Source organism: Ahaetulla prasina, chromosome 2 (genome assembly GCF_028640845.1).
Source record: "Ahaetulla prasina isolate Xishuangbanna chromosome 2, ASM2864084v1, whole genome shotgun sequence".
Taxonomy (NCBI): Eukaryota; Metazoa; Chordata; class Lepidosauria; order Squamata; family Colubridae; genus Ahaetulla; species Ahaetulla prasina.
This window is the reverse complement of record NC_080540.1, coordinates 270,733,121-270,750,608: the sequence shown is the minus strand read 5'-3', so window position 1 is coordinate 270,750,608 and position 17,488 is coordinate 270,733,121. Positions and strand designations below refer to the sequence as shown.

At 42.9% G+C, this 17,488-nt stretch overlaps 1 protein-coding gene across 1 annotated transcript in view; it reads right to left on the bottom strand.

The window, feature by feature from the left end:
- Positions 1–17,488, bottom strand: part of PDE8B (phosphodiesterase 8B) — a 72,614-nt gene that overhangs the window by 34,069 nt on the left and 21,057 nt on the right. Inside the window, exons 4-5 of the mRNA XM_058170045.1 lie at positions 15,248–15,307; positions 14,074–14,131 (exon numbers count right to left, since the gene is read on the bottom strand). Of these exons, the coding sequence (XP_058026028.1) occupies positions 14,074–14,131; positions 15,248–15,307 (118 nt within the window). The remainder of the gene's footprint in view (positions 1–14,073; positions 14,132–15,247; positions 15,308–17,488) is intronic.

Sequence of the window (17,488 nt, the reverse complement as noted above, 5' to 3'; positions counted from 1 at the left end):
GCCTCTGGGGCTACGCCTTCTTCCCGACCTCCGGGCCTTTAAGCGCGAGCTCAAGACTTTTTTGTTTCACCGAGCAGGGTTGGCCTAAGGGTAATTTTAATGGGTGGTTTTATTACTTGTTATTTTAATATTCGGCCTATAGAATCAGATTTTTAAATTGAAATAATGTGTTTTAATTTTTGTATATGTCTTTTTAACTTGGCTGTAAACCGCCCTGAGTCTTCGGAGAAGGGTGGTATAGAAATGTAAATAATAAATAAATAAATAAATAAATAAAATACTGCCTTTGGTATCTACTATACCAGTGATGCCAAACCTTTTCGGCACCGAGTGCCCAAACCAGAACGCACGTGCATGCAAGCGTGCCAGAGTGCCGGAAACCCGAATACCAGCTGGCCAGGGCACACGCATGCGCTGGAAACCAGAAGAGCAACTAGTGACCGCGTGCGTGCCCACAGAGGGGACTCTGCGTGCCACCTCTAGCATGCATGCCAAAGGTTCGGCATCATGGTACTATACCCAACATGTTCAAGAAAAAGGTGAAGATTTCTTAATTTATTGATCATTTGCAAAATAAGTAATGTATACATATCAATACACATTGTAGGATTAGATAACAAAAATACTATTTTGAAAGGATAATTCTAATATTTAAATATATGTTTTATTAGTTGGTAAGTATGATACTTTTAATTTACTTTTCTATGTATTATATAGTTATGAACATTACTTACAAAGAATTATGTTTAGAAGGAAAGAAGGATATTTATTAGATAAGGAAGGAGGGAGTCTCAGCTTTTTCCTCCTTGAACAAACAACTGTTCAGGTTAATCACTGAGGCATAGGAAGTGCCTCTGTTACCTATTCAATAATTATGTCAACATCCATTCTTTGTTATGGTTATCTTTTTCCCCCTGCAGCTTATGAAATATACTGCGCAGGCTAATGATGGCAGGGGACTTTGTCTGAACAAGTTGGTTATCATTGTTGCTGCTCTGATGGCAAGTGTGGAAACATGCAAGAAAGATAAGAAAGAAATCTCAGTTGGTAAGGATTCATGCCAGTGGAGGATGAAAATATAAGAGATGGTTATCAGCAGGGGTAAGCAACCTTTTGAGTTCAGTGGACAGACATCAGTGGTGGGATTCAATTTTTTTTACTAACGGTTCTGTGGGCGTGGCTTGGCGGGCATGGCATGGCATGCCTTAGCGGGCATAGCTTGGTGGGCGTGGCATGAGAAGGATACTGTAAAATCTCCATTCCCACCCCACTCCAGGGGAAAGATACTGTAAAATCTCCATTCCCTCCCTACTCCAGGGGAACGTTACTGCAAAATCTCCATTTCCTCCCAATCAGCTTGGACTTGGGAGGCAGAGAATAGATGGGGGCAGGGCCAGTCAGAGATGGTATTTACCGGTTCTCCGAACTATTCAAAAATTCTGCTACCGGTTCTCCAGAACTGGTCAGAACCTGCTGAATACCACCTCTGACAGACATGGAATTTTAGAGCCTTTACACATTTTCACCAAATATTTAGGTGGGATGGGCAGCCACAAAATATCAACTTGCTACATGCAATTATTTCTTTACACTATATCCTAGTTATCTGAATATATTTACTCTCCCTAAGGGATCCAAAAGCATTGGATGCTAGTGATTGGGGACTTTCTTTTACATCAGGCAACTTCCCTTTTTGAGGAAAATAAAAGTCGATTTTATTGACTTTTTACTTAGAGTCATTTGGGATTCCAATAGGTAAGGTGTTGTCTAACCTTAATTTCATATGAGCTTAGGTCTAGTGGTTACAGAGTTTTAGTATTTATAATGCTCCCATTCAGAGTAAAAGCCCTTCAACACATATACACATCTCCACCACAATTCCTTTTCTTTTCTTCTCCCTCTCCCTTAGGTTGTCCTATAGGCTTTCATAACACCTCCTGATGCTCTCTTCAGTTATCTTCCTTCCAGCTGCAGTTTCTTCAAAAGGACAGTTTTTCCCAGAATGCCATCACTCTGCTAAACAACTAACTCCCACAACACTGTCAAATTATTTACTAAGACTGTATTACTATTCTTCTTCTCATCCTTCCTAGTACCTAACTCTTCCCACTTACGACTATAACCAGTGGTGGGATTCAAGTAATTTAATAACCGGTTCTCTGCCCTAATGATTTCTTCCAACAACCAGTTTGCCAAACTGCTCAGAAGTTAACAACCGGTTCTCCTGAAGTGGTGCGAACTGCCTGAATCCTACCATTGACTATAACCATGTTGCTTGTATCTTTACAATTTATATTGGTTTTTTTTGTTTCCTAATATGATTTGATTGCTTATTAGTAACCTATGACTATCACTAAGTATTGTATCTTATGATTGTTGATGAATGTATTTTATTTTTCTTTATGTATGTTAAGTTTGGGTATTGACGAGGCAGGAGACCAGGTTAGTGACAACAGCTCTTTAATATAGTGTGACCCAGCAAAACTCTGGAGAAAAACCTCTCCTTATATACACTTCAGCCTGAGGCTGCATCCAATCAGAAACGAGATATTTCCCGCCTAAAACTCCCGCCAAAACTTACAGTAATACATTACACTCCTTCCCTCCCAGAAGGCACTTTGCCAATATTTGCATATTACTTCTCTACGTAGTCCTGCAGGTACGTGGGGCGTCTCCTGACTCTCCCGGACCTGCGCAGTTCACTTTCTGGAGTTGAGTCGAGCTTGCCGGAGGGACTTTTCGTTCCTCTGAGCTCCTCCTCCCGCCATCCGCCCTGGATTATTCGCCGGCTCGGACCTGCTGTCCTCTAGAGGGACCGGAGGGTGTCGCTGGACCTCGCCTGACTCAGATAAGTCTCTGTTTGGTTCTTTGCTTACGCTTTCTGTTTGTTCTTGGCTCCAGTCAGCTGTGGGGTTAATTAAATCATAGTCAGGGCTGTTCTCGCCTAATTCTGCCTTATCGCTCAATCTGTTTCTTAATTGATCTATGTGGCGCCTCCAGATTCTGCCATCGCCTAGTTCCACTAGATAAGATTTGGGGCCCGCTTTGTCTATGACTATCCCCTCTTCCAGTTAGGGCCGCTGTAATTATGTGCCCACACTGAGTCTCCTATGTTTAACTCTCGGATTCTATCTGGTTTTGTTTTGAACCCGTCCTGCACGTAGTTCGGTGTAGCCGGTCTAGCGGGCACCGTAGCTTCCGCCCATTAATAGCTCGGCTGGGCTGCGGCGGTGGCCACACAGGGGTCCTGTGTTGACGGTTAGAATGCGCCGATTTGTGCCTGCCAATCGCCGGGCCGCTTCGTGATAGCGCTTCTTTGCCTCGGACAAAACGTTCAGCAAGGCCGCTCGACGCAGGGTGGAACGGGCGCTGAGAGGGCATGTCGGATGCCCTCTTCAGCCAGGTACCCTTCAAATAATGCTGCGTGAACTGTGGGCCGTTATCGGACACGAGGGTGTCCGGTAGCCCGTGCGTGGCGAAAAGGTGTTTTAGTGCTGAGATGACAGCTCCCGCGGTTGTGGATTTCATTAGGATGATCTCCAGCCATTTGGAGAATGCATCCACCACAATTAGAAATGTTTGGCCGTGGAAGGGGCCGGCAAAATCAATGTGTATGCGGACCAAGGGCCTTGGGGTTTCTCCCACTCCAAAACTGGGGCCGTGGGTGGTAGTGGTCTGGATTCCTGACATACTTGGCATCGGCCAACCCTGTCACTGATTTCCTGTCCATTAGGGGCCACCAGACATAGCTCCTAGCCAAACCCTTCATCCTCACAATTCCTGGGTGACCTCATGCAGGAGTTCCAGAACTTTTTCCTCAGTTTCTCTGGAACTACCACCCTATCCCCCAGAGCAGGCACCCCTTGCACAGACAATTCTTTTTCTTTACAAATTCCTTGAAACGTCGCCCGTGATGGCCATCCCTTTGAACCCAACTGATTACAGTTCTTAAAACAACGTCCCGGTAGGAGGCCCGAGCCACTTCCTGCGATGTGACTGGGCCAGAGTCCAAAGAGTCAATTAGTAGAACGGGTGTGCCCGGGTGGGGTCCTCGATTTCCTGGCAATGGGCATCTGCTCAATGCGTCCGCATGCCCCAGCTCCTTTCCAGGCCGATGCTGCAGCTTGTAGGAGTATGCGGTCAAAAAATAGTCCATCTGGTCAGTCTAGGTGAGAGTGCTACTGGCGTTGGGCGGTCGCCAGCCAGTAACCCCAATAGCGGTCTGTGATCAGTGACAATTTCAAATCTCGCCCAAAACGATTCGTGAAATTTTTCACCCTGACACTATTGCGAGAGCCTCCCTATCTAGCTGGCTGTAATTCCTCTCAGCCGGGACATCGCTCGTGAATAGAACGCTATAGGGGCTTCAGTGCCGTTTGGGAGTCTGTGGCTAAGTACCGCTCCTACTCCATAGGGGACGATCACAAACCAATACTAACGGCAGTCTGTTGTTGTATTGTATTAACAGGCTATCGCTTGATAGCAAACTTTTTACTGCCTCAAATGCCCTATTCTCTGACTTCCCCCACGACCAAGCAGTGTTTTTTCCAAGCAATTTATGCAGCGGTTCAGCAACGGTTGCCTTGTCTTTTAAAAACACGGCGTAAAAGTTTACCAGACCCAGGAAAGCCTGGAGTTCTGTCTTGTTTTTGGGTGCTGGGGCTCTCTTTATCGCCTTGACTTTGCTCTCAGTGGGTGAATCCTTTTGTCTATTCTATAGCCCAAAAATTCAACAGATTCGACCCCTATCTGACACTTGCTTGCTTTGACTTTAATCCTGCCGACCTAAAATGGCCAAAACTTTCCTTAATCGCCCCAGTTCTCTTAAATCTTCCCTGATACCAACACATCATCGAAATAGGCACGACTCCGGTAACCCTTGTAGGAGCCGCCCATCAAATTTTGAATAGCCCGGGGCCACACTCACCCGAACTGTAACCGGGTGCACTTAAAGGCACCCCGGTGCGTTACAATGGTCTGGGCCTCAGCTGTGCTAGCATCTACGGGTAGCTGTTGGTACGCTTGTGCCAAGTCTAATTTGGCGAAAACTTGTCCGTGCCCTAGTGAGTGCAATAAGTGTTGCACTACTGGAACTGGGTAGGCGCTTTTGCAAAGCTTTGTTCAAGGTAGCCTTGTAATCAGCGCAAATTTATGGACCCGTCCTGGTTTTATAGGGTGACGATTGGCGTCTCCCATTTGGCATGGTCAACTGGCACTAGTATCCCCTGGCTGACTAATTTATCTAACTCTTTGTCGATTTTAGGTTTGAGTGCAAAAGGAACCCTCCTTGCCTTTAACCTAATGGGAGCTATTTGGGGGTCTAAATTGAAGGAGATAGGGGTCCCCTTGTACTTGCCTAAACGGTCCTCGAATACGCCTGCGAATTCCTCCATTAGGGCGTTTTGCAGGTTGCATCCGTCCGGTGGACGCCAGTCACCCCATTCCCAACGCCTGAACCAGTCTAGCCCCAGCAAGCTTGGCAAGGTTCCTCGACTAACGTGATGGGCAGGGTCTTTTCGTATGTCCGTACTTGACCTCGACGGTCGTTGTCCTCGAACAGGGATGCGGTTGCCCTGGTAATCCTGCACCCGGAGCCGTTGTTTCTGTAGCTTGCGCTTTGCGATGTCGGCAAGGCTTTCACAAAAGTGTCCCAGGACATGATTGTGATAGCTGATCCTGTGTCTACTTCCAGTCGGCACGGTACGCCTTCAATTGTCGGGTTTGTGAAGATCTTTTCTTCGATGCGGGTAGCTGCGTGGTCTATGGTAACAGTCATTCGGTTTGACTTCGCTCTTTCTTTCCTGGCCAATCGGGTCGCCTCGCCGATCTCGCTCTGATTGGCTGGTTTGAAATTTCGTGGAATGTGGGTTTGCATCTCTGACTCAGAGCCGCTCTGATTGGCCGATTTGAATTTTCGGAAGGTTGGGGTGCTCGGCAGACTTGAGCCAGGTGCCCTTCCTTTCACACCGCCGCAAATGGCGCCCTGAACTTACATCTTTGGCGCTGATGTCGCCCCCGCAACTTCCGCATTCCTCCGGTCTTCCCTTGTCGATTTTCCGTGTAGTGGACTTCTTCCTCCTCTTCGCTGGTTGACTCACGATAGGTTTCTTCGTGGTGGACTGTGCTCGGCTTTGCGCCCGCCATCGGCGTGAGTCGCTTTGTAAGGTGTCTGCTGCATGGTTGACATCTCATGGGCTCTGGCTTCGTCCAGGCGTTTGCCAATGTCAGGTTGCTCTTGGCTAGCAACCGCCTCCTCAAACGGATGTCTCTGACCCCCGTATAAGTTGTTCCAGCAGCTCTTCGTCCAGATCGCGGTACTGCAATGCTTGGAGGCTTGTCTCAGGGCTGCCATGTAGTCGCTGATAATTCTAATATTTAAATATATGTTTTATTAGTTGGTAAGTATGATACTTTTAATTTACTTTTCTATGTATTATATAGTTATGAACATTACTTACAAAGAATTATGTTTAGAAGGAAAGAAGGATATTTATTAGATAAGGAAGGAGGGAGTCTCAGCTTTTTCCTCCTTGAACAAACAACTGTTCAGGTTAATCACTGAGGCATAGGAAGTGCCTCTGTTACCTATTCAATAATTATGTCAACATCCATTCTTTGTTATGGTTATCTTTTTCCCCCTGCAGCTTATGAAATATACTGCGCAGGCTAATGATGGCAGGGGACTTTGTCTGAACAAGTTGGTTATCATTGTTGCTGCTCTGATGGCAAGTGTGGAAACATGCAAGAAAGATAAGAAAGAAATCTCAGTTGGTAAGGATTCATGCCAGTGGAGGATGAAAATATAAGAGATGGTTATCAGCAGGGGTAAGCAACCTTTTGAGTTCAGTGGACAGACATCAGTGGTGGGATTCAAATTTTTTTACTAACGGTTCTGTGGGCGTGGCTTGGCGGGCATGGCATGGCATGCCTTAGCGGGCGTAGCTTGGTGGGCGTGGCATGAGAAGGATACTGTAAAATCTCCATTCCCACCCCACTCCAGGGGAAAGATACTGTAAAATCTCCATTCCCTCCCTACTCCAGGGGAACGTTACTGCAAAATCTCCATTTCCTCCCAATCAGCTTGGACTTGGGAGGCAGAGAATAGATGGGGGCAGGGCCAGTCAGAGATGGTATTTACCGGTTCTCCGAACTATTCAAAAATTCTGCTACCGGTTCTCCAGAACTGGTCAGAACCTGCTGAATACCACCTTTGACAGACATGGAATTTTAGAGCCTTTACACATTTTCACCAAATATTTAGGTGGGATGGGCAGCCACAAAATATCAACTTGCTTCATGCAATTATTTCTTTACACTATATCCTAGTTATCTGAATATATTTACTCTCCCTAAGGGATCCAAAAGCATTGGATGCTAGTGATTGGGGACTTTCTTTTACATCAGGCAACTTCCCTTTTTGAGGAAAATAAAAGTCGATTTTATTGACTTTTTACTTAGAGTCATTTGGGATTCCAATAGGTAAGGTGTTGTCTAACCTTAATTTCATATGAGCTTAGGTCTAGTGGTTACAGAGTTTTAGTATTTATAATGCTCCCATTCAGAGTAAAAGCCCTTCAACACATATACACATCTCCACCACAATTCCTTTTCTTTTCTTCTCCCTCTCCCTTAGGTTGTCCTATAGGCTTTCATAACACCTCCTGATGCTCTCTTCAGTTATCTTCCTTCCAGCTGCAGTTTCTTCAAAAGGACAGTTTTTCCCAGAATGCCATCACTCTGCTAAACAACTAACTCCCACAACACTGTCAAATTATTTACTAAGACTGTATTACTATTCTTCTTCTCATCCTTCCTAGTACCTAACTCTTTCCACTTACGACTATAACCAGTGGTGGGATTCAAGTAATTTAATAACCGGTTCTCTGCCCTAATGATTTCTTCCAACAACCAGTTTGCCAAACTGCTCAGAAGTTAACAACCGGTTCTCCTGAAGTGGTGCGAACTGCCTGAATCCTACCATTGACTATAACCATGTTGCTTGTATCTTTACAATTTATATTGGTTTTTTTTTGTTTCCTAATATGATTTGATTGCTTATTAGTAACCTATGACTATCACTAAGTATTGTATCTTATGATTGTTGATGAATGTATTTTATTTTTCTTTATGTACACTGAGAGCATATGCACCAAAGACAAATTCCTTGTGTGTCCAATCACACTTGGCCAATAAAGAATTCTATTCTGTTCTGTTCTGTTCACTTCCTCTTATCCTACTGGGAAATTACCTAAGTCTTAATCTCTTTTTATTTCCCTTCTATATCAGCTTTTTTCCAGATAGTTCATAAATGTATTGAGGAGCTAGAGAGAATGTTTCCTGCTGAAGCATTCTCAGAAAAAAGAACAATTTAGAGAGAGAAATAGTGGTCTATGTAATAAGTCTCATCAGAGTAGTTTGTACACTTAAGTATATCAGTAATAATAGTTTTAAATTACATCATAAGGAGCCAATAAATGTGATCTTTTTGCAGGACCATATGGTATATTATGAAAACAGGAAGTTACATATAGCAAGGAGGCATGCTAAAAAGATGGAACTAAAAGTTAGAAGGAAGACTGGTTTTTAAAAAGTAACATCAGTTAAGTAAAGGCTAACTAAAGCTTTGTACTTTCAGATAAAAAACAACCATAGGATGGAGGCTTAATGGAACAAACCTCACCTATCAAGATATTCCAGAAACATAGAGCTAAGTAAAAGAGTACATCTTCAAGGAAGAAATCTGGCAAGAAATCTGAGGTTTAATTTAAACCATTTAGAGGTAGTCTCCAACTTTCGACCATTTTGTTTGGCTACTATTCCAAGTTACAACACAGATGAAAAAAGTGATTTATGATTTGCCGTCTGATACATGCAACCATTGCAGCATACCCAAGGTCACGTGTTCAAAAATTGGATGCTTAGCAACTGGCATGTATTTATGATGGTGGCAGCATTCCAGGGACATGCCATTGCCATTTGTGACCCTCCCAGCAATGTTTTAACAAACTAAGTCAAGAAGGCAGATTTGCTTAATGACCATGTGATTCACTTAACAACAGCAGTGATTCACTTAATAACCATGGCAAAAAGGTAATACAATCGGCACGAGTCACTTAATAGCTGCCTTGTTTAGTAACAGAAGCTGTGATCCTAAATCAACAATCCCCTGGGTAGTATATTTTTCTTTTTAATTTCTGAAATCTGCTTCTTTTACACAGTCCAACATGTTGCTAGGAAAGGTATGATCCTCCTTCCTAACCCCACCACCCAGGCCTATTTTCTCTTTACTTAGTGATTGTGAAGGCAAAATGCCAACCAATTCCTTGGGTTCTTTTCCAATCACCTTTGGCTATGCTGCACCAGCAAATACAGAGCTTGAGGCAGTTATAGATGATTTATGTGATTCCATTAGACAACCTTATTTTCAAACTGCACATACTTTTCTTGGTCTCTGTTACAGGAAATCATGTCCAGGCTTGTAGAAATTTATTTGTCAGTATCTTTTCAGCCCCTTATATCTAGCCCCGAGTCCAAAGAGTCAATTAGTAGAACGGGTGTGCCCGGGTGGGGTCCTCGATTTCCTGGCAATGGGCATCTGCTCAATGCGTCCGCATGCCCCAGCTCCTTTCCAGGCCGATGCTGCAGCTTGTAGGAGTATGCGGTCAAAAAATAGTCCATCTGGTCAGTCTAGGTGAGAGTGCTACTGGCGTTGGGCGGTCGCCAGCCAGTAACCCCAATAGCGGTCTGTGATCAGTGACAATTTCGAAATCTCGCCCAAAAACGATTCGTGAAATTTTTCACCCTGACACTATTGCGAGAGCCTCCCTATCTAGCTGGCTGTAATTCCTCTCAGCCGGGACATCGCTCGTGAATAGAACGCTATAGGGGCTTCAGTGCCGCTTTGGGAGTCTGTGGCTAAGTACCGCTCCTACTCCATAGGGGACGATCACAAACCAATACTAACGGCAGTCTGTTGTTGTATTGTATTAACAGGCTATCGCTTGATAGCAAACTTTTACTGCCTCAAATGCCCTATTCTCTGACTTCCCCACGACCAAGCAGTGTTTTTCCAAGCAATTTATGCAGCGGTTCAGCAACGGTTGCCTTGTCTTTTAAAAACACGGCGTAAAGTTTACCAGACCCAGGAAAGCCTGGAGTTCTGTCTTGTTTTTGGGTGCTGGGGCTCTCTTTATCGCCTTGACTTTGCTCTCAGTGGGTGAATCCTTTTGTCTATTCTATAGCCCAAAATTCAACAGATTCGACCCCTATCTGACACTTGCTTGCTTTGACTTTTAATCCTGCCGACCTAAAATGGCCAAAACTTTCCTTAATCGCTTCCCCAGTTCTCTTAAATCTTCCCTGATACCAACACATCATCGAAATAGGGTACGACTCCGGTAACCCTTGTAGGAGCCGCCCATCAAATTTTGAATAGCCCGGGCCACACTCACCCGAACTGTAACCGGGTGCACTTAAAGGCACCCCGTGCTATAATGGTCTGGGCCTCAGCTGTGCTAGCATCTACGGGTAGCTGTTGGTACGCTTGTGCCAAGTCTAATTTGGCGAAAACTTGTCCGTGCCCTAGTGAGTGCAATAAGTGTTGCACTACTGGAACTGGGTAGGCGCTTTTGCAATGCTTTGTTCAAGGTAGCCTTGTAATCAGCGCAAATTCTTATGGACCCGTCTGGTTTTATAGGGTGACGATTGGCGCCTCCCATTTGGCATGGTCAACTGGCACTAGTATCCCCTGGCTGACTAATTTATCTAGCTCTTTGTCGATTTTAGGTTTGAGTGCAAAAGGAACCCTCCTTGCCTTTAACCTAATGGGAGCTATTTGGGGGTCTAAATTGAAGGAGTTAGGGGTCCCTTGTACTTGCCTAAACGGTCCTCGAATACGCCTGCGAATTCCTCCATTAGGGCGTTTTGCAGGTTGCATCCGCTCCGTGGACGCCAGTCACCCCATTCCCAACGCCTGAACCAGTCTAGCCCCAGCAAGCTTGGCAAGGTTCCTCGACTAACGTGATGGGCAGGGTCTTTTCGTATGTCCCAGACTTGACCTCGACGGTCGTTGTCCTCGAACCGGGATGCGGTTGCCCTGGTAATCCTGCACCCGGAGCCGTTGTTTCTGTAGCTTGCGCTTTGCGATGTGCGGCAAGGCTTTCACAAAAGTGTCCCAGGACATGATTGTGATAGCTGATCCTGTGTCTACTTCCAGTCGGCACGGTACGCCTTCAATTGTCGGGTTTGTGAAGATCTTTTCTTCGATGCGGGTAGCTGCGTGGTCTATGGTAACAGTCATTCGGTTTGACTTCGCGCTCTTTCTTTCCTGGCCAATCGCTGGTCGCCTCGCCGATCTCGCGCTCTGATTGGCTGGTTTGAAATTTCGGGAATGTGGGGTTTGCATCTCTGACTCAGAGCCGCTCTGATTGGCCGATTTGAATTTTCGGCGGGAAGGTTGGGGTGCTCGGCAGACTTGAGCCAGGTGCCCCTTCCTTTCACACCGCCGGCAAATGGCGCCCTGAACTTACATCTTTGGCGCTGATGTCGCCCGCAACTTCCGCATTCCTCCGGGTCTTCCTTGTCGATTTTCCGTGTAGTGGACTTCTTCCTCCTCTTCGCTGGTTGACTCACGATAGGTTTCTTCGTGGTGGACTGTGCTCGGCTTTGCGCCCGCCATCGGCGTGAGTCGATTTTGTAAGGTGTCTGCTGCATGGTTGGTCATCTCATGGGCTCTGGCTTCGACCAGAGCGTTTGCCAATGTCAGGTTGCTCTTGGCTAGCAACCGCCTCCTCAAACGGATGTCTCTGACCCCCCGTATAAGTTGTTCCAGCAGCTCTTCGTCCAGATCGCGGTACTCCAATGCTTGGACGCTTGTCTCAGGGCTGCCATGTAGTCGCTGATAGACTCGCCTTCTTGTTGCCTGCGCTCCCCAAACTCGCATCCGTCGAACGATTTGGACGGGCTGGTGCGTAGTGATTCTTCAGGAGGGTCTGAAGGGTCTGCCACGATACGGAGTGTAGCGGTGTTGGCTCCGCTAGGGCTTCTGCGACGGCGATGACTGCTGACCCACAGTGGCTTATGAAGTAAGCCCGCTTTGCGGTTGTCGGAGACTCCTGTAGCTCGCTTGCCTCCAGGAAACTTTCAAACGGGTCATATATATTCCCCATGTCTCCTGGGCAGGGTCAAACGGAGTGGGTGGCGTGTAGCCGGTCATCGCTGCATTCGCCATCACCTTGCTGGGTCTGATTCTCGTAGTGGGTTCAGCTCTGTTCTGGTGCTCTGCCTCAAGATCCCACCTCGCCGCCAATGTTAAGTTTGGGTATTGACGAGGCAGGAGACCAGGTTAGTGACAACAGCTCTTTAATATAGTGTGACCCAGCAAAACTCTGGAGAAAAACCTCTCCTTATATACACTTCAGCCTGAGGCTGCATCCAATCAGAAACGAGATATTTCCCGCCTAAAACTCCCGCCAAAACTTACAGTAATACATTACAATGTACACTGAGAGCATATGCACCAAAGACAAATTCCTTGTGTGTCCAATCACACTTGGCCAATAAAGAATTCTATTCTGTTCTGTTCTGTTCACTTCCTCTTATCCTACTGGGAAATTACCTAAGTCTTAATCTCTTTTTATTTCCCTTCTATATCAGCTTTTTTCCAGATAGTTCATAAATGTATTGAGGAGCTAGAGAGAATGTTTCCTGCTGAAGCGTTCTCAGAAAAAAGAACAATTTAGAGAGAGAAATAGTGGTCTATGTAATAAGTCTCATCAGAGTAGTTTGTACACTTAAGTATATCAGTAATAATAGTTTTAAATTACATCATAAGGAGCCAATAAATGTGATCTTTTTGCAGGACCATATGGTATATTATGAAAACAGGAAGTTACATATAGCAAGGAGGCATGCTAAAAAGATGGAACTAGAAGTTAGAAGGAAGACTGGTTTTTAAAAAGTAACATCAGTTAAGTAAAGGCTAACTAAAGCTTTGTACTTTCAGATAAAAAACAACCATAGGATGAAGGCTTAATGGAACAAACCTCACCTATCAAGATATTCCAGAAACATAGAGCTAAGTAAAAGAGTACATCTTCAAGGAAGAAATCTGGCAAGAAATCTGAGGTTTAATTTAAACCATTTAGAGGTAGTCTCCAACTTTCGACCATTTTGTTTGGCTACTATTCCAAGTTACAACACAGATGAAAAAAGTGATTTATGATTTGCCGTCTGATACATGCAACCATTGCAGCATACCCAAGGTCACGTGTTCAAAAATTGGATGCTTAGCAACTGGCATGTATTTATGATGGTGGCAGCATTCCAGGGACATGCCATTGCCATTTGTGACCCTCCCAGCAATGTTTTAACAAACTAAGTCAAGAAGGCAGATTTGCTTAATGACCATGTGATTCACTTAACAACAGCAGTGATTCACTTAATAACCATGGCAAAAAGGTAATACAATCGGGCACGAGTCACTTAATAGCTGCCTTGTTTAGTAACAGAAGCTGTGATCCTAAATCAACAATCCCCTGGGTAGTATATTTTTCTTTTTAATTTCTGAAATCTGCTTCTTTTACACAGTCCAACATGTTGCTAGGAAAGGTATGATCCTCCTTCCTAACCCCACCACCCAGGCCTATTTTCTCTTTATTTAGTGATTGTGAAGGCAAAATGCCAACCAATTCCTTGGGTTCTTTTCCAATCACCTTTGGCTATGCTGCACCAGCAAATACAGAGCTTGAGGCAGTTATAGATGATTTATGTGATTCCATTAGACAACCTTATTTTCAAACTGCACATACTTTTCTTGGTCTCTGTTACAGGAAATCATGTCCAGGCTTGTAGAAATTTATTTGTCAGTATCTTTTCAGCCCCTTATATCTAGCCAGCAATAATACACCTGTAACATAGTGTTTATTTATGGACTAAAATGTGGAGGAGCTGAAGGGGCCGCAGTTGTCACATGCAACAAATGCTTGCATGACAACAACATGAATGTCATGTTGACATGAAAGTTGATAAATCAATTGTTTATGCCCTAAGCAATCTACAATAACTTTAACATACCCTATTAAATCCCGCATGGAGAAGTGGGAGAACAGAAGCTTCTTCCTGACCAGCAGATCTACAGAAATACAAAATATATTACCAGTCAATAGAGTTAATGTATGTGGTTGCTAAGAGCTGACACCAACTTAACGGCACTGAATCAATCAATCATTCAAGAGAGTGAAAAATCCTCTTTTTGTGGTTGTATTTTGTTTTGGGGGGAGGTTAAGATCTCTATGGACTACAGAAGTTTATCTGCAGAACTGTAGTAACATCATCAGAGAGCACAAGACTAAAAGGCTTCGTTTTTCTTTCCTTGATTTAAAAAAAAATCAAAATAGTTGGGTCAGGCTTTGGGTTTTTTAAAAAAAATAAAAGTCACATGAAAAACCATACATTTGCTGCCAAATTTTGCAAAGATCGTTCTGAGAAGCTCTGGAGGCCACAGGGGGGAAAAATGGAGACATGGAGAGGCACCCTTCCTTACTGCCAAAGAAATATTCATATTGTATTCACAAATGACAACTCATGATGAATATATTTATTGTTGTTCTTTCAGCTTCCCAACTATTATGAATTTTCTAGAATTCGGTCTTTTTTATGTGTTGCTGAGATGGGCACAGAAAAACCCAACAAAGCTGTGGTTTGTATGGTGTTTGATGGTAAAAGGTTTGAACTCATCTCTTGGAACCACCGTCAGAAACTTTGAAGGCTTGAGCGTTGTTTGCTTTGATCTCAAGTCTCCTTCCAGGAGCAACCATGCCATGTCCTAATAGTTTCTGAATGAGTTTTCAACCATATAATGATTTATGTGTCAAAAGAATCTTCTGATGGTGCTGATCATTTTCTAGGCCGAGAAAAAATTGAATTTCAGTGATGTGTTGAGAATGGCAGTCCAGAAAGTACCTTTTACCAGAACAAAGCTAGTTTTTAATTACATTTATATTTAATTAAAATCAAATGCAATTATATTTGAGAGCTACATAGTTCTCCTTCTGTCTCATTAACCATTACAATATTTGGTGGTTTTCAGCGGATATCACAGGCTTTAAAGAGTTGTATACAGGTATGGGGCCTCAGCTTATTCTCTGACATAAACTAAGATGTTCATGAGAAACTGCTACTTATTCACGGAATAACCATACACATTAAAAAAGTACTTAAAATAAGCATGCGTCCCCAAAATACTTACACTTGTAAGGTAACAGCTATTATCACAGTATGTTCAGCAGGTTTTGTAGCACGAATTGACCTAGAATGAAGAAAGTTCAGGCCATATTTGATTAAACAATTTTATTAACAAAAATTTACCAACCACATTTTAAAATGGGTTGCATAATTATGTGAATCTCATTCTCTCTAACAACAACAATAAGCAAATTGGATGTTATTTTACTCATTGTCTCATTGTTCTATTTTATGAAAGGCCAGACCTAGATTGCTAAAAAAAAACACCAGGTGAAACAATAAATTATTTGTTAAATTGAAACAAATTCTTGGCAAGCAAGATTGGATCACATAGAACCAATATACTAAAAGTATATCTGCAGTTAGGCAGGCTAGTAAGAAGTGAGTCCTTATTAAACTTGGGTTTTGAATTCTAAATAAATGATATTGGCTAAAACTCTTCTTTTAGAAGGATATTGTCTCAGAAGTAATTCAACTGAAACATTATATGGACTATATGGATGGTGGTCAGCAGTCAAAGAAGGAATATGATTTGTTCAAAGCCTAACATAACAGTTTTGGCTTCTACAAAGCTAGCAAGAACAAGGTTCTATCAAAGCCCATAGTGATGGATTATTCATTTATCCCACTCAGCTTATTATAACAAAACAGTGACTTTTTTATCACAAGATCCTGAATATGGGATCATGTGACCTTTCCCAAGAAAAGCAATATAAGCCTCATTTTCATCATTCTATTGCCGTATCCTGATTTTTTACCCATGTACTTAAAATTGAAGATATAAGTTTTAGGTAGAGCTTAGACACAGTGTTAAAGCAAAACATCTATTGACTCTTTTGCAGTATATGAAGTGGAACAACAAATTACATGTTTGTGTACTTCAGAACCTAGTCTATAAATTAGAATCTGGCTAAGTCTTCATTTATGCTTCTCTATGCCAGTCCAGCTGATTGTTGCCATTTTTTCCATCAAAAATCAGACTCCAAGAGCATTTTTCCTAGCCAGAATTGACATATTACCTTCAGCTGTTAGACATGATAAGATCCACTGTTTCAAAAAAATTTTTTGCTACTATGGTTCTCATGCAATAGAGGATGTAGGCCCTGTCTTATTATTTTGCAGTTTTTACAGAGATTTATGAGCCATATTAAACATGCCCCTTCTAAAAGACTTTTCTGGCATAGAAGATGAAATATAGATCTCATTCCTCCTATCCCACTGTCAGATCAATATTACATATTTTACAGACAAATTTTGTTTAGCAGTCATGAAAATACACTCTTGCATTTGCCACAGCATATCAGAATAAGTACAAAATTTTTGAAACTCCTCAGATTACTAATGATGCTACTATTATAAATAATGTGTGAAGGTCCAAGGTCCAGAGATAAAAACTTGCATAGCTCAAATGAATCCCTTTATCTTTTATCAACAGGTTAGTGAAATTTTTCTTCCCCCCCCCCCACATATAAGTGAATTATTTCTGGTTTTGATTTCACTTTAAATGAATTATTTTTACTTTAAGTGAATTATTTCTGGTTTCGATTTTACTTTGATTTTACTTTTGAGTTTAATTTTCTGTTACTTTTTTTGTATTTGCACATGCTTCATCTGACCAGCCAGCAATAATCAATAGAATGTACTTCTACTGTTTATACAGGAATTGAATTTTATAAATGCCTTAATGGATGGACTTTGGAGGATCTGATCATTAACTGCACTGCTATGTAAGTAACTATCTGCAATATAGATACATCTGACCCAACCATCACTTAAAATGGCCAGAGCAACTCAGTTTAATCATCATAATCTTTACTTTTTCAGCAAGACTCCTGATCTTATTTTTGGTTTATGGAGAGCCATCTCCCAAACATGTCTTTTATTTGACTTTATGCCTGTCATTGGAAGACAGAATAAGGAAGAAATGCCCTGGTACCACAGGATTCTGGCATATGAAAACATCTTCCTAGGACCTCCGCAGACTGGGAAGTTGCCATGACTCCATGATCAAAGCCCTGCTGCTTTTTCATATATGTTGCACATGTAACACATGTAAAAAGGACGCAGCTATCACCTTTATTTTTTTTTACCTCTTTCTCATAAATGCCCCATGTAGAGAATTAATAAATCCTTCTCTTTAAAATCTAACTTTTTTATATTCAGAGATTTCACACACTGATTTCATATGGAAGAACATATGACAGCCCATTCAGTTGTCCAGAAACAGTTGCGCCACTGAAGTTAG